Source organism: Miniopterus natalensis, chromosome 6, assembly GCF_054644295.1.
Source record: "Miniopterus natalensis isolate mMinNat1 chromosome 6, mMinNat1.hap1, whole genome shotgun sequence".
NCBI classification, from domain to species: Eukaryota; Metazoa; Chordata; class Mammalia; order Chiroptera; family Miniopteridae; genus Miniopterus; species Miniopterus natalensis.
In genome coordinates, this window is record NC_142086.1 from 4,138,426 (window position 1) to 4,163,975 (window position 25,550).

Here is a 25,550-nt window from a genome sequence, read left to right on the forward strand (position 1 = left end):
AAGGAGGAAGAAATGTTCCCTTAAAACCAGATGGTCTCAAACTCTTTTAGTCTCTCATGTAATTGGATGAAGCGAAAGACCCCTGTAGATCACCTGCCCCAACTTGATACTATAAAAACAAGCCAAAAAACAAAACCAAACAAGCCAAAATGGTGGTGTTTTTCCTAAGGGGCCAGATATGAGCATTGACAGTGTTGTAAGATGGAATCACCAACCTGTGGACCACCACCTGAGAACACCTGCGTAAAGGCATAAAAAGTGCAGATGTAGTTTACCTGTGGCCCTAGGAAGACCCGGGGCTGCTCCCAGAACTTCCCGTCAATGATCTCGAAGCTGGCTGTGCCAGAGCTGGGCACAGGCCACTCGGCTGGGCTGGCTCTGCCCCTCCCTCGGCCAGTCTGCCTCCGGATGGACCAGTGGTCTCCCACGTGGGCCCTGTGATGTGGGCCCCATGCTGCCATCAGAGCAGAATCTTCACAAAGGAAAGGAGAGCTGAAGGAAGGCAAGTGCTGAGGTGTGATGTCATTGTTCTGGGAACCCAGGATAATAGTCTCCAGATCTGAGTCCCAATAACCACATTTCCACAGGCCCCTGGGGGCAGGGAAGAGCCTTATAAACTCAGTCACCTACATGACCGAGGAAAGGTTAGACATTCTTTCCCAGCAGAAGCAGCCCTTATTTTCAATCGGGTCTTTGTTCCTCTAGTTTGTCCTTGAAAGCTTAATCCGAATGGAGCAGGGCACAGTACAAAATGGGAAAGATACGAATTTTCAAGCATAGTTGGATTTTTTTAACAGCTTGGAGCCATTGGAAAAATACATCAGAAACAGCCTGTTACCTGCGTGTTCATTATTGAGGCAGGTCCATTAAAAAGACATTGTCTTCCCCCTCTGAGAACAGATCAGTCACTGCTGACTCCAATCAAGTTCTTTCTCCGTGTAACCCAGCAAGTGTGTAAGTGACTTTCCTAAGACCCCACTCTGTTCTTGTCTATTCGATTTCCCTGCCAGGCGCTTTGTTCAGCATTCTATATTATATCTCCACTGCTGGGATTCTTTGAATTTTCGAGCTGTGCCTCCAGAAGCAATTCAGCTTCTCTCTGGAGGAGCCACACAAAGGCCCAGCATTTCAGTCAGCCCACGAGCTGCGTCTCCAGACCGTCGAGGAAAAGGCATCCTCGACTTGGCAGCGTTCCCTAACAAACACACTCCAGCACACACATTCGGCCTTGATGTTTCCTGTGCTGCAGCTATAAAATTTAATTAAAACAAGTAGAAAAATTACAGTAATTTTCATTTATCAACTCAAAACGCCATTACAAACTTGAAGCCCTTTCCCCCAGCACCTCTCAGCAGGGTGATAAACTGTACGGGCTACTATTCAAGGGCTTACGCTAATGCCATTCTTAGAAATGTTAAGGTGGTAACGAGCCAGCATCTGTCTTAAATGTCATCAAAGCAGGGACCAGGCCAGCTAATCTCTTGAATCCTAGTCAGGTAAAGTTTTCCTCCACTACACACAGAAAAGGACCCACACATAGGACATGCAGCAGACGTATTTCTATGCTGATATTCACATGCTAATAATAGTTTTTTTGTAAAGGTGAAACAAATGAGAGGAAAAGAGCGAGACAAAGAGAGAACCACCTCAGGGCCTGAGGCGCTACGGAGTGAAAAGGACCCGAGGCCATTATTTTTGGGAAAATATAATAAAAAAAATAAATTTTTAAAAATGCTGAATGAAATGAGTATACCTTCTCAGGGTCTTGGCAGGTGAAGACGACAAAAATTAATGAAGGCTTTGGAATCTCGGCAAGAAATCTAAGGTGACTTGAGGTGGGCCACGAAGACGGTGCCCACTGGGTGGAGGTGGAGGTGGCGCTGCTGGTGACTCGATGCAGGGCCCGCCGTGACGGGGCAGGGAGGCAACGAGCCGCTGCTCAGTTATTCTTGGCCCCGTGGAGGGGGGATGAATCCTGAAGGGAAAAGCAAGTTTCAAAACGGAATAAAAAATCCGCCACAAGATGAAGAGGAGAACAGGAGAGAGGCGCGAGGGCACCGATGCTCAGGTGGGAGGAGAAAAGACGCTCGTGGCCCCCCAGGGCCTCCTGGGTCAGCGTTGGAGCCGAGAAAGGGAAAGAAGAGCAGGGCGGGAGCGGCCGGCCGTGGGCACAGGTTACTTGAGTCCCTCCTGCTCGGCAAGGGGACAGGAGCGAGCAGGAGCCCAGGGCGAGGAAGGACAGCGACGGAGGGAACGGAGTCAGAGAAAACCGGAGTAGAATGTCATCAACAAGTCCACCGTTTCTTAAGTGATCAGTGTAAGGTGCATTTTCATAAACTTTATAAAGGGCAAAATGCATACACGGAATTTTCTATAGGAAAGGCCTATATGTAAATATATGGAAAAGACATTAAAATAATAATAGGTTATAATGCACAGCTCCATTCTTTGTGTGGCCTTCTTACATTCTCTAAGGCTTGCAAAATCTAACGAATATGAGTCTTTACATCATGGATTTGTTGGTAAATATTAATTGGGATATTTATATGAAAATATATTTATAGTGCCTGGCACAAAATGGTGTTCAACAATTTATGTTATTAAAATTTTTGTAAGTACAGGGAGAATAGATGGTTTACTGGAAAAGTAAAGTTGGCTGAAGAAGTAGGAAGCCTAAATATTAACCATGTTAGAAACTGAAACCATTATCCAAAAATTACTTCTAAAAATGGCATCAGGCTCCACAGGAGTTTGAAAATAAGTCCAGAATTCTCCTGATTCCTCTCCCTCCGAGAGGTGGAGCTTAACCTTCGTCTCATTAAGTGTGAACTGGCCTTAGGGACTCTCTTCTAACGCAGTCTGGCAGAAGTGACGTGGGTGGCGTCAGAGACTGGTCAATAAAGGCCTTGCTCCTTTCTCCCTCTGGTTTCACTTACTCTGGGAGAAAGGAAGCTTAGCACCATGAGGGCACCCAAGCAGCCCAACAGAAGACACGTGGCGCAGAACTGAGGCCTGTGCCAGCCCCTGTGCAGGGAACCTACGTGCAGGGCACCCTCCAGCCACTTGCCTCAGATACACAGCCCTGGCCAACAGCTTGCCTGCCCCTGGACGAGGCCCCGAGCCAAGCCACCCAGCTAAGCTGATGCTGCTGGGCTTGGGGTCCTTACAAACTATATAAAATAGTACAAGTTTGTTGTTTTAAGTTGCTAAGTTTTAGGGAAATGTGTTACACAGTAATAGATAACTGATATACCAAAGGTTGCTTTGGAGGTGGGTAATGTGTACTTGTAGTTTGTCCAGGTTGGCCCCTGGGTTGGAGGACTGACTCGGCCCCTCTAAGTTATCAGAATTCCTTGGGTTTAAGTTCCTCAAATAAAATTCTAGGTTTAAATTTTATCTTTGTTGTTCCACCTTGTTCTTGGATTTTATGACTTAAAATTTTCAACTGCAATTATGTACTATGATAAACAAACACAGATGTGTTGTTAAAAGTAGCTAAGATTTAACTGAGAATTTACAGTACAATTACAGCTTTATCAGAGAAAAAAAAATTTATATGAAAAAATTTTAAGAGAAAGCAGGGTTAATGTCTTGCTTAGCCTTTTTTCTCCCTGGGCTCCAGGACCTGCTGTGTAGAAGGTGCCTGCTATTGAGGTTGCTGAAGGTCATCTATGGTCCCCACTAAATGCAAGTTGGTTGTGGAGTAAGGCTTCCTAACTGGGGCTCACAAGACAATCATTCTTTCTGGGCACTGAGAGTACAGTGTGTTCTCACGGGGATGCGGGACTCACTCTCATTAGCACCTAAGAGAACACTTATTAGCTGAACTACTAAGTGTCCATTATACAACAGAATGAGCTCCATTGGAAGGAATCACCAGCCGAGCTAAAAAGAAATTTAAACACTTTGCCATCATTTATAAATTCGACCCTTCTAGGATGGTATTTTTAAAGGTACTCTGAATGAAGGAAAGAAGCAAAGTGGTAGAAATCTTGACAGAAGAAGTGTAATTAAAGGCAATTCTATGCTTTATGGATCTTCTTCAGTAACAAGGAGGCAGGGGCATTGTTCCTGAGGCACATCTCTGCATTTTGGCTCGGAATAGGAACAGGTAACCGGGATGAAACATGCTTGCTTTTGTTCAAAGTGATGGAAAAAAATTGCCCAAAACCATAATCAAAAACCACTGTAATGCAAATCAATAAGGCAGAGGCACACTGCAGGAAACTCACACAGTAATGGAATTGTGCTTGGTCTTTCAGTATCTCAGGGTTACCTTAGACATGTGCTTTATGCATCCCATTCATTACATTTAAATCAATGCATCAAACCTGAATTAAATAAGACCATTAATTAGCATATATTGTTTCTCCTTTCTATTTTTTATCTTGAAATGTTAATGGTCATAATTCATTTATTCATTTATTTATTAATTCAGCAAGAATTTAATAAACAACTAAGTTCATCAAAACCAAATAGCAAATTTCCATAAGCTTTTCATATAGATCACAACATCCTAAGAGGTCAGACAGGACAAAAATATGCCTGACAAATCTCAGAGGGAAGGAGGGATTGACCAAAGAATATAGTAGATGCATCTCCGCATAGCCCACAGACATGGACAATGATGGGTGAGGGGTGCGGGCAGGGTGGAGCAAGGCAAAGGGGGGAGGAAATGGGGACAGCTGTAATAGTCAACAATAAAAAATAAATAAAAATATATATAAACCTAGAGTCACAGAAGATTAATATAAATTTAGATGTTATATGTGTTTGCAGTTTATCAGAAGGAAGTATGGAGAGCAATGAGATGGGTGTCGTGACCGACGTCATTTCCTCCAAGATGCTACCTCCACTATCCATGAGGCACGCATCTGAACTGTTTTGGGCACAGAGCTGATTACCATATCATCCCTATGCTTACGAGCCCTAAGCGATCATGAGGCTTATGGGATGCAGTCCTCCTAAATGTCGCACAGAGACACTGAGAGGGCCACCTGATCTCACCTGTCCGTTTTCAACTCCGCTCTCCCACAGCCTTCTCTTCCTGGCCCCACCCTAGCAGCTCCTACCTGCTTCCTCAAGGCAGCCTGGGCCTGTCACAGGGCGCTACCTCTTTTTTATGGGACTTGTCAAGTTCTTTCTTACTTGTGCCTTTGAATATTCTTTCCTCTTTGCCTTCATTCCTCCATGAAATCTTCATGATAATCTGATATCCTTACACTTGACTCCAAAACACCCTGCCCGCCATCAGCTTCCCCTGAAGACCTGGCTTCCAGGGAGCAAGTCAGCCCTTTGGTTCCCATGACACACTGTGCACCCCTCTATGTTAACATCTGCCACATGAGGTTGTTGTTTGGGCACGCGTGTGCAGGCATGTGTGTATGCATGTGTGTGCACACGTCTATGTGTATGGCCCCTGCTGTATGAGGAGCTCCTGAGAGAGAACCACATCTTACCTGCCTTTGTCTCCTGGCTTCTAGCTCCATCTGTACTCAGTCCATGCTTGAACTGACAAGCTGAAAGCCCCTCAGTCAGACCCTTGAGGCTGAGTGGAAGCAACGTAAGCTCTGAACTCACCACCCCAAGGACGCAGGCAGCCTTAGAAGAAGCCAGTGCAGCCCTGGCCGGTGTGCTAAGTGTTAGAGCATCAGCCCCTGCACTGAAGGGTCTCTGGTTTGATGCTGGGTCAAGGGCAGGTACTTGGGTTTTAGGTTCAATCCCAGCCCCAAACTGGGTGTGTGCAGGAGGCAACCAATGAATGTGTCTCTCTCACATGGTTGTTTCTCTCTCTCTCTCTCTCTGTCTCTCTCTCTCTCCCCTACTCCCTCCTTTCCATGGAAAAAATATCCTTGGGTGAGGGTTAACGAAAAAAAACAAAACCCAAAAAAAGGAAAAAGCCATTGCAGCCCCTCACTTAAGAGCAGAGAGCTTTCTAGGAAGTGTTACCCAGCCCTCACTGAAACTTCTCATCCTAGTATGAGCCAGGACTTTGTTTTTTAATCACTTCAGCCTTGGATTTGATTTGACAACTTAATGAAAATGTCTACCCAGTGATTTGTCCTCAAGGTCAATGGCAAACTCTGATCCCTCCCTCCCCTCCATGAACTTCAGTCACCACAAGTGGTCTCTGTCCAGGCCTAGTCTGGGGGAAAGAACCCGGTGCACACCTTATGCTGCATTGTAAGTCACCGAACACTAGGCGTAGAGCGTGATCATTAAAACCCAGGCATATAGCTCAATCACTCATTTCTACAAATGAGGATCTGAAGCTCACGGGTGTGAGATGGATTATCCAAAGCCCCCCATTAGTCGTGAAGATGAAGGCTGAACCTCAGCTTTCTGGACTCTCAGTCACGTGTTCTTTCTGTTACGTCACCTGGTCTGTCCCACATTCCAGATATTTTCTTGGAATTTTCTTACACCATATCCAATTTGGATCCTACTGTCTTATTTTTTGTTGGAAATTTTAATTGAAACTCCCACACTCAGTGCCCTTTTCTGGCTTATGTACAACTCTCAGCACAGCACCAGGCCTTAGAGGCTTCCGTCTTACAGAGGAGTAGCCTGGACTATAGTTGTGAGGTCATCTTCTGAGTATCATCAGGGGTGGTCAGTGGTTGGCAAATTATAGTCCATGGGCCAAATCTGGCCTACTACCTGTTTTTGTAAATAAAGTTTTACTGGAATAAAAAATAAATAAATAAATTTGGATTTTCATTGCTGCTTTTCCATTCAATGGTGGTAAACACTCAAAATCTCTTCTGGGGGAGTGGGAATGAAATTGGCCTCTGGAAGGAAGGTGCTGTGATGAAGGTGGCATTGTTTGCTCATAAATGTCAGACAAAGAATCTGCCTTTTCAAAAATAAGTGCAGGAAAATATCTATGTCTATCTCAACCTGTATCTTAGTAAAAAAAATGAAAATGCACTAAAATTGGTAGATTTTCAAACATGATAAAATTAAATATAAGACAAAGGAATAATTATCTGAATCAGTTGAAAGTATAATAAAGATATCCAAATATTCATTCATTCGTTTATCCATCCACTCAAGGTTTTCTGAATAAATGATGCTAAGCCTTACAATTGCTACCATCCCATCTATAATCAAAGGATATTTAATAAAAGGCAAAATAATTTGAACTACAAAGTCAAAAAATCATATTCAAAATTTGCTTCTGCCACTTATAAGTCTTGACAAACTCTTAAATACAGGCTTTTGTTTTCTGTATTATTACCATCAACATAAAAAAGTATTCTTCTTCCATCTTAAAAATAAGGATTGTCTCTCAGCCTCACCATCCCTCCAGCTCTCGCTTCATGTCTGCTCCCCATTCACAGTAATTTTTTTCCAAGGACTTGTCTCCACACGCAGTTCCCAATCTCTTTCCTTCCATCCTCTGTTGAACCCAATGGAATCGGCTCTCACCCTGACATGCCACCAACATGCTTCTTACCAGTGTTGTCAGTGACAGCTGTGCACTTCATCTCACTTGACCTTCCAGAAGTATTTGGCGCAGTCCACTGTGCTTTTTCCTGAGGTCCTCTTTTCATTTGCCTTTCAGGGCACCATACTTTCTTGGTTTTACTTCTCCCTGCTGGCCCTTACCTCTCCCAACCTCTTGCTGCCGGAGTGCCTGGATCTCTCCTCCCTCACTCCCTTGGAGACCACATCCATCTCATGTTTGCAATGCCAGCTCCACGCTGACAACTTCCACAATTATACTTCTGACCAAGACTTATCCCCTGCACTCTAGAATTCCATCTCCAACTGGCTCCACAACAGCTCCACTCTGTTGACTTATGCACATCCCAAATGTAACAACTCAACACTCAGTTCCCAACTGTCCCTAACCCTGCTATCTTGGAGTCTTCCCCAGCTCATATAGGGCACCTCCATTCTGCTAAAATTTAAATCCTATCGTGCCATGCCTGCACCTAAAATACTCCAGTGTTTTCCACTTTGCTCAGCTCTCTCCCTGAGCCATCCCTCCGCACTGCTCCGATATTGTCTCTCAGATTCTCCGCAGGTCCTCTTCACCTTGGCCGCATTGGTCACCTGCCCCAGGTGGCCATTATATTGGCCATTCCCAATTTCTGAACAGCTCTGCCCCGAACAAACACAGCTTTCACTTCTTTCAAGTATCAGCTCCTGACTGAGCCCTTCCCCAGCCATCCCATCTAAAGCTGCAACCTTGCCGGCCCACATGCACATGCCTGGCTTCCTCTCTGCTTTATTATTGGCCTTATGACTTACCATAAGCGCAGTATAGTTGGGCTCATTTTGATTACTATAAAGCTCCTCTACCAGAAATAGTTTTTTGTTTACTCTTGTATCCCAGCACCCTGAACAGTGACAAAATAGGCTCCAAAATATATTAGTTAAATGAATGAAGGTAAGAAGAGCTACCTCTTAGACAGAAAAGAAAATAGATAGTAAGTGAGATAAGTACTTCATAAATGTTAAAGCATAATAAATGTTAATTATTTAAATTAATACTATGTGTCCATGATTATTCACTGGAAGTAATTTTTAAGGGGGAAATGCAGGAAGGAAAGAAGGAAGGAGAAATTCTGGTTAAAAAGGATGGTTTAGAAGTATATGGTTTTGCAAGCCAGCCTCAGGCAAGGCAAAGACCGTGGAGACACCGTGGAGTTTGGCCCAGCTCCCAGGCCTGGCTAGGGGTGACGGCCTGAGGGATGAAGGGCTGGGGAGGCAGGCGGGCACCTGTGTGAGTGGGGTCATGGGCTCTATGCGGTCTTCAGGGTGCAGACTCGAGGCTCACAGACCGCTGTGTGCTGGCATCCATCGCGGGGATCCCTAGCAGGTCCTCATTTCTAGGGCACGAGTCAGGGCCTATTAGATTTGCCTGTCTCTAACGTTAGATGTGATACCCAAAAGTGAGAGAGCCACTCCGAGTCCAGGAGAGGGGCTGCCGCGTGGGTTCATTTACTCTTCAGTGGAATTCTGTGCTACCAGAGTGAAATCCGGAGTGTCCCCATGATGCCGCTTTTGCCTCACATGTGGTCATGTTACATGGCTTTTCACAGGTTGGAGTGAAATACATTCACCTACATCTAGACCATTATTAATTTCCAAACATATTTTAAAGTGCAAATGCCGCTTTAAAGGAGCACTCGATCTCTTGAGGCTATAAAGGACATACCGTACTCACAGGTCTGTGTTCAGATGCAGCTATCTCAGCTGGGACAGGCACGGCCCATGAATAAAGTTCCTTTGTAAATCACACGGCCTTTGCATTTTATAGCACCAAGTGGATTTTTATGGATGTCCCCATGGCCTTCACTCATTGACTCTTCTACTCCTGTTCACTAGTCTGGGGGTCAGAGGCCCAGAGGCTGCTTCTCTCATCGACAGTGAGGAGCTGTGTGGGGACGCAGAGGAAGAGGCTCTGTCCCATAACTCTGTCATCACATAAAACTTCCCAAGCCTTTCCCGCTTCCCAGCGGAACGTGTGGCAGTCTCTACGACACCTGCCTCAGCTCTGATGTGCAGTTTACACTTGGTTCCCACGTGCAGCCGAGCTCTGCTTGCTACATTGCTGCGGGAGTGGCCCGGGGCGTCTGATCTGTGAAGCTAGTTAAGGCTGGCTCTCCTCCTTTCAAGGCGGCGACCTCAGACTGCGTGCTGCACTGGGAATATGTGTGGGTACGTATGCATGTGTGCACATAGGGGTAAGAACATGTGCAGATATTATGAGAGAAAAGGTAACAGCAAATGACAGCCCGTAAAGGAAACAGTGAGGAAGGGCGTGAGAAAGGAAGGGAATTAAAATTCATCTGGCTCCTCCTATGAACCAGGCACCTGGGAAAGGAGGCACGGGGAACAAAGATGGGGGGATGCAGGGATCTGGATGTTAAAGAATAATTTTGTAAAGGCCCCTTCCTGAAAGCACTGCTGCAGGAGTGGACGCTGGCAGTCCAGCAGGGAGCACCGGTCAAGTCGTCGAGAGGAGACAGCGGCTGGGGGCACTGATTCGGGTGCGGTCTCCCCTGGGAGCTGGAGGGCTGTCTCACCGGGAGGTGAGTTATCGCTGAAGCTCTGCTGGGCAGTGTAGGTAGCATGGCTTCAAGCTGTGACGCCCTAAACAGGTTCGGCCCCAGAATACAGTGCTCAGGGAACAGACAAGGTCAGGAAGACAGCCCAACACATGTATTTCCCTTTAAACCCTAGAGACTGCTAAGTCTCCGTAATTAAAAAGATCCTAGGAGACTCTAGATGGCAGGGGTTTAGGCATTAGTATCAGTTTTTTTGTTCACTTTTATTTTTAACCAGAGGTACTTAAAATTTCTAACCTGCATCTTTGTGGTCCCTCTGGTGGGCAGAGGTGTAGGGTGGCCTTGAGTAATTTCTGGGTTGGTGGAAGGCAGGTCAGGTCCAGCTGAGCTTGAGACATGACAAAGAGAGCTTTAAGTGTCTTTAAAAACTATGATTTAGGAATTTCTAGTCAATTACTGTTTTTGCTTAGATGTCACTTTGGCTTCCTCCACTCCTCCTACCCCAATATGATGTCAGCATCATTGGACTTGTTATAGAAGCTTCTCTACCTCCATTTGCATTTGGGAATAGATTGCAATCATTCGGCCCAATTCTTTATCATTCCTTATATCCATGCTTCTTGCCATATAACTTTGCAGTGTGGGCTGATGGCCTTCTCAGCCTCTTGACCTTGGGTTCAGTCATGTCATTTTCTTTGGCAATAGGATGTTTAGGAAAAGGGATGCAAGCAGAGGCTTGGAATGGACTTGCACACTGGGGCTTGCTCTTCTGCCAAGAGAAGAATGACAGAATGACAGACACATGGCACTGGCTGTGGTGCTCCAGCCAAGCCCACCCTAGACTAGAGCCCTGGAAAATCCATGACACAAGCCCAGAAGAGACAAGCAGAGCCACCCAGCTCAATCCACCTTGAAAGAGTCGAACTCTGCCGATGTGTGAAAAATAAATGTTCATTGTTAGATGCCACTGGGGTTATATGGTTGTTAGTTACACAGCAAAAGCTCACTGATACAAGTGCCATTTGATTCATGCTCCCCTTGCCTGTCAGAGTGATATTTCTAAAATGGAAATCCAATTATCCTAAAATTACTCTGCCTAAGACACTTTAGGCAGAGTGACTTCCTGTTATTGGGCTGAATGGTGTTCCCCCCCCAAATCCATATGTTGAAGTCCTAACCACCAATACTTCAGAACGTGACCTTACTTGAAAACAGGATCATTGAAAATGTAAAATGTAATCAGTTGGGTAAAAGGTCATACTGGAGTAGAGTGGATCCCTAATCTAATATGAATGGTGCCCTTATAAAAAGGGGAAATTTTCCCTGGGTGGGTAGCTCAGTTGGTTAAAGCATCCTCCCAGTAAGCCAAGGTTGTGGGTTTGATCCCCGGTCAGGACAACAAATCAGTGTTTCTCTTTCTCTTTCTAAAAATCAATAAAAAATGCTTTAAAAAAGGAAAATTTGGAGACAGACATGCCATGAGAGCATAAAGATAAATATCAAGATGATGTGTCTATAAGTTGAAGAATATGGAAAATTACCAGAAAGCACCAGCAGCTAAGAGAGAGGAATAGAACGGATTCTCCCTTACAACCCTCAGAAGGAACGAATTCCACCGACACCTGATCTCAGGCCTCTAGCTCCAAAACTGCGAGATGATGGATGTCTGCTCTTTAAGCCGCTCCCCATTACCTTTAGGGTAAAGTCTAACCCCCTTCACAAGGTATGGAAGTCTTTTCTTTCTTTTCTTTTTTAAAATTATAGTTGACAAACAATATTATATTAGTTTCAGATGTACAATATAGCGATCCCCCATTTGAATACCTTACGTTGTGATCAACGTGAACACTACGTCTAGTAACCATCCCTCACCGTGCAGTTATCGTCTATTATCTACTACATTGGTCTTCACCTTTTCACACACCTTCCCCCCCAAACTCCCCTCTGGAAACATCAGTTCGATCTCTGTTTCTATTGTCTGTTTTTGTTTTGTTTATTTGTTTGATTTTTTAAATTCCAAATATAAGTGAAATCATTTGCTATTTGTCTTTCTCTGTGTGACTTATTTCACTTAGTATATTATCCTCCAGGCCCATCCATGTTGTCACAAATGGCGGGTTTTATTTTTATTTGTTACTGCTGAGGAATATTCCACTGACGTTTCGTAAGCTGGCCTCCGCTACATCTGTGGTTTCCCCCTCACTGAGCCCTGGTAGCTGCAGCCTTACCCGGTTCTCTGCGCTTCAATCAGCCGCTGCAGAGCTCACGATCATCCTACGACTCTGGACTAAATGCCCTTCCTGCTACCTCCCGATCCCCCCCTGGATTCCACATGGTCACCTAATTACCTTCTACTTGTATTTCAAGCTCCACATCAGGCGTCATTTCTGGAAACTTCCTCCTCACCTGCCCCATCCTAGTGACTGGGGGATGCCCCACCGAATGCCCCCAAGCACCCTGTGTAGACGTTCTCATTACAGTTCATCACACATTTATCTTCATCAACGGCTTGCTGACCAGCCTCCTGCGGACAGGGTCACACGCTGTCTGTCTTTTCCCCCAGTGCCCAGCACAGTGCTCGGCCCAGAGGGGCAGTTTGTGGGAGGGATCTGAGTGCTCCTGCGCCGATGTCCAAGCAGACGCGCTCCCGGCGTAGGGGAGGTACATCCTCTGTGTGACAGCTGGCAGCTGAGCTCATTTGGAAGCAAAAGCACCCGGTGAAAGAGCAAGCATCGCTCCTATTCTACCTGGCGCCTCTCTCCCAGCCTCAGCTCGGCTCTTTCGTGCGAGTGGCCGGAGTTACTGCCGGCTGTGGGCCTTTCATCCGCCAGGCTGACAGCCCGGTCCTCACTCCTCAGGAGGCAGGCACTATTAGAGCCACATTTTTGCTTACCAAGAGAATTGTTAATGGCTATCCTGGAGGGGGAAATCTATAAATACCCAAACTTTAATGAAGCCCGAAGCTTCCTCTCTTCCTTGGCTAATGAAACTCTCCGCGCACCGCAGGCGCTGCCGCGTGGCCCTCACCCAGGGGAAGGACAGGCCTGGACCGGGTGTTTTCTTTTACCTGTTTAGTCCTCGCTTTGGAATCCGACGACAGGTTGTTGTAGGTGTAATGAGCCTGCGTGACTCCGCAGAAGAGAACAGCAACTATCCCTGAAATTGAAAAGCACACGGGTTACGCCAGCTCCCTCCTGTCGGGGGCAAGGGGCAGCCTGGCCCGCGGGAAGCAGACGAGGCTGGTGCCGCGGAGTCAAGGCAGCTACTGATGGCTGACGATGACTCGGGAAACCTCGCCCTTGCTCTAAACATGGGCCTCGCAAGATCAAAACTGCAGAAAAAACTCAGGACCTCAGGTATGAAGAAGCAGATTCTTCCTGAGGATAAATGACCCCCGGCCCGAGTCAGGGAAGCTGCACTTGGACAAACACGAAGGGGAGGCTGCCCAGCCCGCTCTGGACCCTCTCCGCCAGCGCCCGCTGCTTGCTGCAGTTTGTCCTAAGTGCCGACATATTCGCCCAGACATTTCCTTTCCCTGCGTGCTCTGAGGAATCTGAGGAAGCTCCTGTTATGTCATAATTTAGATTAAAAACCACGAGTCAGAAACGTAAGAAATCTGCAGGGGTTTTGCTGCTCCTGCCAACGACCTCACTTGCCAAGCGGGAAAGGGAGAGCCTTGTTTGTCCCTGTTACACCTGCTTTAGACACTGCACGGGGCCAGGCAGACGCAAGGCGCTCCCTGGGGATGGAGGGGTAGCTACCATGGGGCAAGTCTGTCTCTGGGCTCTGATAGCCCCTGAGTTGCCCCTGGGCTGGGGTGGGGAAGCGGTGGAGGCCGCATTCTATTTTGGATTAAATAGTCTGTTAATTTTGAGAAATTGGGCACAGAGGAGGGCTTTGGGGTAAACACGAGACATTCAGTATTCCTCAACTCAGACCAAGGGGATGAACTGAATTTTAAGCAGCAGAATCTTTTCAACTAAAAACACTCATAAATTAAATGTTGATAATTCTTAAGAGTATAGAGATATGTGAACTGAACACTGACAGTTCAAACGAATCTGCAATAAAGAAGTGTAAAGAACCAAGCATATTTTTAATATGGAGACTTTATGCTTCTATTTATATGTTGGTTATTTAGGGGATTAGCTTTGGATAAAATATTGCTAAGACATACTTACCTAGCACAAGTGTCTAGATATTTTTGTTACTTATTTCTTTTAATATTATGTTTCAAAATTTTAGGCAAAAATGAGAGCAACTAGAAAATTTTGCCAAGAAATATAGATGCAATATGCATTTCTATAGTTTTTTGGATAACATCTCAGTTTCTTAGCCTCTTTTCAGAAATTCTAAGGGAAAAATATTTATAAAATGTTATATTTTACTCTTTACAGATTTTCTATTAAAAAACAGCTAACACCAGAAACACTGTAGGGTCCTGAGCTCTTCAAGTACTCAGGTACTAGGAGCACTGCCCTGTGTGCGCTGTTTCCCTGCGGATCTGCAGTCGGCCTGAGATCTTGCCGGGTGAGGCTCAGTGGCTCCCACTGGGGTGGGGGCAGTGGCCACGCACTGCTCTGGGCAGAGGCGCCAGTGGAAGGGTGGAAGCGTGTGGCTGGGGTGCAAGCGCGCTCTGAGAACAAGAAGTCGCCCACCTGGCTCCACGGGAGGGGCAGGGGTGGGGGCGAAGATGGGCTGAGCGCCATTGGTGGCCAAGACTGTGCTCATTTTATTTACATCATCTTATTTACCTCACTGATTTATTACCTCCCAGCAGGCTCAGCAGGACTAGATGCCCGAGCCTCCCACGCCCCCCCTTCTCAGGAACAGCACCTCCATTCTTCCTGCTACTCAAGCTGGGCTTGGGCGGCACCCTGCCCTTCCTCTCTCTCTGCCAGCGACGTCATTGACTTGTCCTTCGAAACTGACCGGAACCTACACGCTTCTCAACAACTGCAGCCCTAACCCCCTTTTCAGGCCACCATCATTTTTGTCTGGATTACAGCAATAGATTCCTGATTGGTCCCCTGTTTCCCCTGCTGGCCCCCACAGTATACATCGCCCAGCAGCAATAGCGATTCTTTTAAGAGAAGTCAGATGGCGTCAGCCCTTTGCTGCACATTCCGTAACGGGCGCCATAGCTAACAGGCCCTGGGGATCAGCTGCCGCCCCCGTCAGGCGCCTGGCCTCACCCTGCCTTCCTCCCCGGCCTACTCTACGCTCCCTGCCGTGCTCCACTGCGGGACCCTTGGAAAACTCTCCCCCATATCCGCCCGGCTCCCTTCCCCCATAATGTTACGTAAGCACACAGGCCCTCTCTGTGCGCTCTGAAAATGGGCCTTCTCACCATTCTCCACTGCCTATTTGGCTTTATTTTCATTTCATATTATTTACCACCACTTAATATTTTATATATTTACGTGTTTATTTTCTTCCTTCCTGAACTGCAGCGGAGAGCCCTTGGGGTGCAGAGGGATTCCTTGGTCCCTGACCCTCAGAGCAACGCCAGGCACATGGTAGGCACTCAGCAAGTATTTGTTGATTAAGTAAATGAGCATTTCTATTCCCATGTAACAAGTAAGGAACTAAACTAATTTATTCAAGGTCACCTTGAAACTGACAGAGCTGAGATTCAAAATTCCACAAGCTCCCTGGGCTTTTCTGCTGTCAGACCATTCATGACTGTTTTAAGGTAATCTGAAATCATGTAAAAATGTCGTTTCTGAGGTCCCAGGGCAGTAGCCAGAGGTGTGATGAAGACTGCATTTGGATGCCTGCCTGAGGCTATTTTCCTAGCAGCTGCACTCGTTTTCCATCCTTGCCTCCCCTGGAGCACTAACAGGCAGGATTCCTGATGAAAGGTTTTGACTTCTGTATGGATGTCACAGAGGCCACAAACAATGAGTGTGCCGACATGACCAGAGTGTGGGGTTGTGATGAAAATAAGACAACTGAGCTGATTGGACCCTCAGTGTTAGCATCCATAAACCTAATTCTATACCTTGGTAATCATCACACACAAATTACTATAATTAGTATGACTTTTATAAACCAAAATAGGCTTCTAAAATGTCTCATCTAAATACATCTATTACCTATGCAACTCTCTGCCCTCAAAATAGACTCAGTGCTCACAGCCTGTACCTTACAGAAGTGCGTGCCGATGTCCTGTGTTTTCCATGCTCAGGCTGCTTGCACCCTGCTGCTGGTGTGTGGGGTCTAGACAGCTCTCACTGCTCTCTGGATCTCGGATTCTCGGGTGCACAGAGGAGGGAGAGGGACCAGATGTCCTTTGGGCCAGTCAGCAAACCAGTGTCTGAGCTGCAAAGCCACTGGCCTGGGCTGGTCTGTGACCCTGGGGCTGGGGCCTGGCAGACACACCCTCTTCTGCCAGGGGAGCTGCAGACGCCCGCCGGGGCGCGGCCAGGAAGCCTGCTCCCTCCTGTCTGCCTGCTGTTCCTCCAGGGGCCTCTTAGCAGTGGCTCCTCTCCAGAGCTTTGGTAACTGGTTCCAGCCTTGATTCCTGTTTTTGGTTTTTTTTCTTTTCTGCACCTCCAGACCAGCCTCATGGGACCCCACCAAGAGAGCAGAAGCAGACGGGCAGTGCGCTCAGGGGCCTGGGTCCCAGCTCGGTGGTTCCCTCTCAGGAGCTTCCAGATTCCCTTCCCTTTGCCCTCCAGTGTCAGGCGTCACACACGTGCTTCCTGCAAACACCACCTCTGTGTTGCTTCAGCATTTCACTTACCTTTTCAGCTCACCACCTGCACCCAACCTCCTGTGTTCCACTCTGAAAGCAGCCAGCCAGTCCCTCTTTTCCAGTACTTTCCTGTGGGTCCCTTCTCATCCTAAACCTTAGTGGTTCCCTGAAACTATTGATGGTTTGCCATCTGGAAATAAGATTTAACATGTATCCTCCTGTTGTTACTGGGATAATGGGGGATGCCAAGTCCCAGAGGCCTGAACTCAGTCTTAGTTCAATACTAAAAAGTGATATGAGTCGGAGCCACTTGATTGGAACAAGAGCCTTGGGGATGAGAGGAAATTAGGCCTCGATCTACCGAATAGGCATGATCCTGGCCCCGATGTGTGTCCTGATTCCTAGTGGCATGAACTTGTGGACAATGAGAGAGCTATCCCACCGCGGAGTGGCTGCCCCGCGATGTGAGATGTTCCCATCGTTTGAAATGTTTGGGTTAAACGATCATCTGCCAGACCTGTTGTAGAAAAAATTCTCTTCATAGAGCAGACGTCTGGAGGCCCTCCAGCTCTGCTCTTTTCCTACACATTATATCAATTCTCCAGGATTAACACCTCAATTTGTCTTTCTCTCAGTTCAGGACAAGGAAATAATACTGGTTCCAAATGAAACTTTTAGACATTTTGAATAGAAGCAGCCCAACATTCTCAAAAAGCAAAGACAAGACAAGCTTACAGGCTTTCAAATATGTTTTTCAATTTTAGACAACCTTTCTAAGCTAATATTAAAAAAAATATCATCACCATACCTTTTAAGCATACAAACTTAGCTTTTCTCAAGTAAGTCATGAGGTCTAAAGATAAACTAAAATATGTTTCTAAATCCCTAGACGCACACTTCCAGGTGAAAGGACACTGAAAGTGGTGATTTCTGGTGACTGTGCCCAGGTGGAGACACAGCTCACCTCAGAGAGCCCCCTCCTTCCCTTTTCTTTCCTGCTTCTCCTCACTCCTGTCTTGCTTGTCCCTGTCACTCTCAGGCTGTGCTTAATTCACTGTGAACCCTACTGTCCTCCCCATGCATTAGAAGCCACCTGGCTTTCCCCGGAAGCTCGGCTGCTGCCAAGAATCTGCATTAGGCAGAGGAGTATCAGAACTACGCCTAATGCCTCCGAAATGTTAATGTACAACCAGACCCCTGGAGTCCTGGTAAGTGCAGACCCTGCTTCGGGAGGCTGGACCAAGCCCAAGATGGTGTGTTTTATGCTCCGGGTGTCCGTGCTACCTGCTGGCCTTAGCATCGCCCTTTCAGAAGCAAGCCTCTGACCAGCTCTGCTCTAAGTATCAACTCGCCTTTACTATGGCTTGGCCTTGACCTTGTACAGTCCTAAAAAGAGGCTTTTGTCTTATTATTACCTCTTTAGATATTGGGGAAATTAGAAGATGGCCCCGAAGGCTGAACACATTTTTATTACTTTTTTCCTTGGTTTACGAATGTCTTTTACTAACTCTAAAAAATGTTTTAAACTGTATTTTTGTGTCTTATCCTTTATATTTTATTTCTGTGATTTTCCCCAAATTGACATGATTTCATGAAGTAATTTTAGTTTCATGAAACAATTATTTATGAAGAACATTCGAGGAGTTTAAAATGTTGTTTTTTTTTATTTTAAAATTATTCATTTTTAATCCCAGCAACACTAGAATGTGAAAGAAATTACTTACAAGGAATAAAACTGATGGTATATTTTACTATAAAATAGGTCAATGAATTCTTTCCCCTCCAAACATGAAAGCAAATAAATCATAGCCTTTGATCACAATGCTTTCAAATTAGGAAGGAATAAAAAGTATAGCTTTGAAAGCATATCCAGGAGGGAATTTTGGTTGCATTCTTCTAAAAAAAGTTAAAGTTGAGGGTGAAATCAAATTTGAAATTTTAGCTTACATGGAAATAAATAGCAATAACTGTATAGCACATTCCTTATCAAAACCAATGGGATAAAACCAAAGGATTATTCAGAGGAAAGTTTATAGTCTCATGGATTCTACTAGAAAAAAATGAACATAAATGGACTATTTACCACAAGAATTTAGACAAGATAAAAATGGACCCAAAGACAGTAGAACTGAAAACTTAATAAAGAAAAAAAGTAGCCAAGGTCAGTAATATTAAGTAAAATAACAGCGCGGCCCGTGGCTCGCAGGCCCCAGGGCCCCCGGGCCGTCTCCCTTCTCGGGCCGCTCCCTGGCCGAGGCCGGGGGAGGGAGTGGGCGGCGGAGGCCAGCGGCTTCCCCCGGTTAAGACCCGAGTTTCTCGTGCGGGTAGCTCCCGTCTGTTTTACAGACATGTTATGAGTACAAACGATATGATGGATATTGAAATGCTTATAAAGTAGACACTAATAAGTAAGTAAATATTAGGTTTTACTATAATTGCTAGAAGTAAATGACAGAAAAGGACTTGAAAAGGAGTAACTTAGCGAAGGCCACTCCAGGGATGAGCACAACATCCCCCATTACCAGGCTGCTGGGGGACGCAGGCGTGGCACCTGGTCCATCCTGTGCGCTTGCTTATTTGCTGCCTTTTCTTCCACATTAACTCCCGCATCCAGGGCAGCCTGGGGAGAGTGTGCTCCTGACTCCTGCCCCCTAACTCGGACCATTCTCAGTAATCCTGCAGCTGCGTTACCAGTTTTTCAAGGTAGGTGGGCATCGCTCTTCGCCCACTCAAATGCTATTTATCTGTTGAGGTCATTCAATGAGCAAAGCCCAAGTTTCGGCTGCGGGGACACGAGGATGGATAAACCCAGTCCTGGCCTCCAGCAGCTCTGTGTCTCCTAACAGAGACAACATGTGCACAAGGACACATCCTGGCAGGGGCGAGGTAGTGGGTGACAAGACTATGGGAGTTCTGAGAGGGGGTGGCTTCTTTGGGACTGGGGAGAGAGATGGGGAAAGTTTTCCTGAAGGATCAGAGACTTTGGGTCTGGAAAGATGAGAAGAGTCTGGGGTCCAGGGTAGGGACTTCACCGTGAGTAAGGGGAGAGAGGTCAGAAACGGTGGCGGCACATGAAAGACACCCAGTTCACCAGCACACTTGGGTGTTAATCTATGAGACACCCAGTTCACCAGCACACTTGGGTGTTAATCTATGAGAGACACCCAGTTCACCAGCACACTTGGGTGTTAATCTATGAGAGACACCCAGTTCACCAGCACACTTGGGTGTTAATCTATTATAGGGAATGAACACAAATGAACTGTTACATTTTCAAAATACAAAACTTAATAGAAGCAACTAAGACATTCTATGTTCAAAATGGTCAAACTAATATCTCTGACATGTTTTATTAGTGCTAGCATTCATAAAAATGGGAACTATAAAACATTTAGTATGTCCATCCTCTGTTGGCAAATATTTCATTTTCTTTCCCAACAAGAGTAAAAACCAATCATTCTGCTTCCATCTGTGCTGGAAAAACAAGCAGCCATGAAATGCAACTGCTACGCTGCATGTCCAAGACCTTGGATTCAAGTTGTATTTATGAGGTCCTGTGTTAGTGACCAACGAACCAAGTGCACACATCTGGGTCTGCAGGGTGTGGGGCATGCTCAAAAATATTCGAGATCTAAAGTAAACAAGGAGCCTGGCTGGACGTGGCTCAGCGGTTGAGCGTCGACCTAGGATCCAGGCGATCAGGGTTCGATTCCCGGTCAGGGCACATGCCTGGTTGCGGGCTTGATCAGTGACTCCCTCATCATTGATGTTTCTGTCTCTCTCTCTCCCTCTCCTTTCCTCTCTCTGAAATCAATAAAGATATATTTAAAAAATAAATAAATAAATAAAAAATAAAGTAAACAAGGAGCTCGAAGAGTCAGGGGGTGGCCGAGGGAAAACAGTTCCTGCCATGCAGGGCCTGCACAGTGAGATTTCAGTGGCAGGCTGGCCGCAGGGACTCACTCACTTGTGCAATTTTGAACAAGAACTTGGACCAGCACTTTGTAATTCTAGCTAAACTGCTGCTTGAGAAACCACAAAGAGGTACACAGTCAAATTCAAATGAATCGGCAAGCAAAGACGTTTAGGAAACAGCATAGGGTGGTCTATAAACCTTTGGGGAAAATGATTCTGCTAGCAACTAAATTTGCTCCAGAGAGATAAGTTTTCAGAGGACAATTAACACATTTTGGTTAACAAAGTACCATTTACACTGTTCTCCTCAATTCTGGCTTCTGGACCCTCTCACAGAAGTATTACTAAATGTTGTATATGTATATGTATATGTATATGTATATGTATATGTATATGTATATGTATAAACATTTGCTTATATGATCAAGGCTCAACGTGTGGTTGTAAATTAAATAAGAGCAAATATACCACGTTGCGTGTCAGGAGACTGAGATCTATTGGTCATGGTTCAGACACTTAACTAGTTGGATGGCACATGCAATTTAAATGCTTGCCTGGTCTATGGTTTTCTTGTCAGTGAATGCAGGAAGATGCTCTGCACTAGTAGTCTTCAAATCTGGGTATACAACAAAACCCACCAAAGGGTGGAAGGGAATATAAGAACGTCACAATTTTTTATTAGAATTTTTGTGTTTTCTAAAGTATATAAGTATCCTTGTACTGAGAGGGTACTTATATACTTTAAAAAAATCTATGCTTGTATGCAGATAATAAAGCTGCATATTTTTATTTTTTGCCAACAGGGTCAAGAAACCCTGGCAAACACTGCTTAGATGACCTCTACGCATCTTCCAGTCTTAAATATCTGTGATCTGAATGGCTTGATTTTTACATTGGCTCCAAGTTCTGCGTACGTGAATTTGCAGAATTACACGGGACCCCACAGCTTCGCGCTGACTTCCTGTCAATTAGATACCTGGTGTCTCCCTCTCGACCTAGATCTCCTCACGGACTGGGTCTAGGACCACCCCCTTGGTATTGCCCTCAACCCCATTACAGAGCCCAGCAGACATCAGGTGCTCCAGTGCGAGTTTGCCAAAGGAATAAATCTCTATTTCAAGAAATATTTATCTGCTTTGAAAAGAGAATGCAGGAGAAATTAGTTTTTGATCCTCACACACAGATAGATATTTATCTGAATTTATTAGTGGCAGAGTCTATTTTCTTCTAATATTTAAATTTTCTTATTCAACACTACTGTCACCTACAGTCTCTGTTATTGATGACATTACTCAGTAGTTCTTTTCTAATTAAAAGTTGATGTAGCCTTCAGATAGGGAAGCTGAAAAATAAACGCCTGGCACATGGATCATAATTTATTTGACATTAAATTTTGTAGAATATTGCATTTTTGGACAGAAAATATTGATTTTTATCTTCAGAACACAGAAAGAGAGCAAGTTAGAAAAAAAAGTCTTGCAGATTGCACTCTGAGAGGTTTTAAGGTTTTGGGTTATTTTTCCAAGCCACACTTTTATTTATTTTTGATCTAGTAAAAGGAGACATTTCTGACTGGTTTCCTACCACCACCATTGACCATGAACCAGGAACTAAGAAGTCAAAGACTTGATGAAATGGATCCTCCTTCAGGGAATAGGAAAGAGTCTAAGTTTCCAAAGAGCACAACTGCTGTCTGGTTCGCCCTCTTTGGCACCAGCGCGCTGGCAGAGGAATCCCGAGGTGCGGAATGTAAGAACATCGGTGCGGAAAACGGCAAGGACCCACGTCCCTGGGTCTGCTTTCTCCAATGCAGAGCGTGGGCATGTATTTCAGTTACTTCATGCCTACGTTGCAAAGTTTATAAATTTCCATTTAGGGCAGAAATCTCCTTCGTAATTGTAGAGGTGAGTATTAATGCTAATTAATGAGGTCTGGAGAGGAAAGAAATGCTTTTTCCCCTAGGTCCCCGAATCCCATCTAAATGCTGGCGTTCATCCGGCTTACCCCCCTCCTCTGTTTTCATTCCCTTGGAGTCAGCTGCCACATTCACACCAATGTCCCCTAAATCCCTCATCAGCAACCTCGCCCCAGGCACCCGGGCCCCAACGGCCACTGTGCCTCTCCGTGCGGAGTCTCCACGCTTGTGTGAAACCCAGAGGGCTCCTGAATGACCTCCTTTTGTGTCTCCCTGTCTACCACCTGTGTCATTAGCTGTGTTCTCCAGCTCGGTGAGATTAAGCCCTGATTCAGTTGGTATGGGGACCTGGGAATTATCCTTGGCGCCCTTCTCCTTCTCCGACGTGTTGTAGCTTGTGCCATCTGCCTTCTGACAATTTTCTACATTCCTGTGTAGAATGTGGGTTCTTGCCAAAGAAAGAACTGTGTCTTTCCCTCCCCTGCCTTCTGGCACCGCGAGGAGATGTTAACAAACAACGGGAAGCGTTTGCGGCGAGGAAGGCAGGCGCGAACCTGTCCCCTACTCGGGTTGCCTGGGCAGGGAGGCCGCTGAGCCGGAGCAGGTGCAGGTGCAGGTGCAGGTGCAGGTGCAGGTGCAGGTGCGCTCGGAGACAGTGCGGGCCGACGCGCCGCACGCCTGTGTGGATGGGACCCGCATCGCGCCTGCTCCCTTGGTTCAGCGTACTGGCTAACTAATCCCCTCGAGGACTTCGGGTGCCTATTACTACAGCTTGAATGCCTGACATTTTGAGCCTCCAGGTTTTATTTTTGACTTGGAAAGCACTCAGTGTACCTCATTCGTTAATGAGTTGTTAGCTAATTAAGCTGGATTCTCACAGTCCTTTCAACATGAAAGCAAGAGCAGTTTTATGCTGAGAGATGCTGGCTGACGACATGTACTTAGAAGCCCAAATGGCCAGATTTGTTTTAAGAAACCTTTCAAACTAAGTCCCCTCCTGGAGACGTGCTTTATGTACTGAGCCCTGGACACGCATCCCGCCCAGCCACGCGGCGCACCGGGCAAGCCGAGCGGAGCGCCTCGGCGCCCAGGGCCTCCTGCAGAGTTCGAGGCAAATGTTTGCCAGGCTGGGAGATGACGGAGGAGAGAGTAATGAGCCAAGTTTCTCACTCAGATCACGTCAAGTCTCAACACGCCCAGTAACAGTCATTTCACCTGGCAGTCTTTCCTCCCTATTGTAAAAAAGAGACTTCGCCGCGTTCTCCTGTTCCTGACGACTGTTCACTGCACGACAGCCTTGCGGAACCCGAGCGGCCGCGTGTTTTTCCTCATTGTGACGATGCAATAGGCTCCTGCCTCTAGCAGAACCTTCCCGGGTGACGGGATCGGGCTGCATTTCTGTCTATGGTGTGACTGACGCCTGCGTGTGCTGAGTGCTCCTCTCGCTCAGATATCTCGGTTAATTCCTTAAAGACTGGGCCAGACCATCACTTGTTTTTACCCAGCTAAGATAAAACATGTTTTCAGCCGTGGCTGGGTGGCTCAGTTGGTTGGAGAGTCATCCCAAAAGGTTGTGGGTTCAACTCCTGGCCAGGGCACAAACCTGCATTACAGGTTCCATCCCTGGCCGAGGTGTGTCGGGGAGGCAGTTGATCCATGTTTCTCTCTCACATCGATATTTCTCTCTCTGTGTCTCTTTCCCTCCCTCTCTCTCTAAAAAAAATCAATAGACATATCCTCTGGTGAGGATGGAAAAAAAATTTTTTTCAGAGTCTTTTACTCTCTAGAATCAGACTATGAAGCCCAATGGCAGCAGTAATCCGGACTTTTTTCTTTCAGACTTCTATGTGTTTATTTTCTTAGATGGAAATCATTCTGCGCTGAGTAAATACAGCAGGTGCTACACTGTTTACCTTTCCGTATGAGAAAGTGAGGTATGCCCACGGCCTCCCTCCCCCTTCTTTGCCCCAGGAATCTAGAAACGAAGCTGCCTTTGGCAGCAGCGCCTGGAAGCAGAGCCATCGTTGGACGCGGTGCCAGTGTGGCCATTAGAAATCACTCTCGGGGTGCCTAATGGCAGTCCCTGAACGTTAGCTTCTGGTGAAAACTGGCCCCCAAAGTCTCGGCTGGAAACAGGTCACAGAAATGGATTTTCAAACAACCCGTCTAGCTGTGCTTCTCCGTTATCTTTATAAGCGAAGGGCAGCTTCTGCGACAGGATTTAGTTCCATTAGAGATTATGCTATAAATAATACTGCTGAACTATTTTCAATATTCAATTTAAAATAACGGCTCAGTAACCTAATGACTTTTAGCAAAAGTCACGATAAAAATTCTACTTGGTCAGATATTAGGTGTGCCGTGTACCGGGCACCTCGGGAGGGACTGCCTGGGGGCCTGCGTTTACCCTCAAGCCACATCCCTTCTCGGGCAGGGTCCTTCCAGTACAAAGAATAAAATCCTTTCACCTTAGGGGTAAAGAGAACTGAGATAGCAGTTAATAGAAGGCCTTATTGCCACCCCTCAGCAAGCAGGGAAAGCCAGAAGCTGGGACAGAGCCCCCCTGGCCGACTTCAGGAGGGCAGACAGGCCGTACGCTCTTCTCCACGTGCTCTCCCGGCCGGGGGCTCCCATAGTCCATTCCTAGCTACACATTCATCCTCTAGAAAGACTCCCACTTGCACGTGACATTTGGCCCGTCTTCCCAAAGAAGAGCCTCCTCAAGCTGTGCTCGCACATTTCCAGCGGCAGAGCATCGGGCTTCCGGGTGATGGACATGCCAACTCCCCTTTGCAAGTGTAAAAGCAACTTGTTTCCCTAAATGAAGTTCTTCTGCGTGAGTATGGAACATGTGCAGGTGCAGTTTCCAAGCGATGGAGGTGCTGCTGCAGCAAATGTGGTCCTTGCAGTAAAGGGTGGTCAGAATAAATCAAGTGATCATCATGAAACTAGTAACAAGGGAAAGGGAAAGCGGGAGACGCGGTGACGAGCCCCACAC

At 46.3% G+C, this 25,550-nt stretch overlaps 1 protein-coding gene across 1 annotated transcript in view; it reads right to left on the reverse strand.

The window, feature by feature from the left end:
• Window positions 1–25,550, reverse strand: part of SLC9A9 (solute carrier family 9 member A9) — a 484,070-nt gene that overhangs the window by 240,930 nt on the left and 217,590 nt on the right. The window contains exon 9 of the mRNA XM_087818510.1: window positions 13,090–13,178. Within this exon, the coding sequence (XP_087674636.1) occupies window positions 13,090–13,178 (89 nt within the window). The remainder of the gene's footprint in view (window positions 1–13,089; window positions 13,179–25,550) is intronic.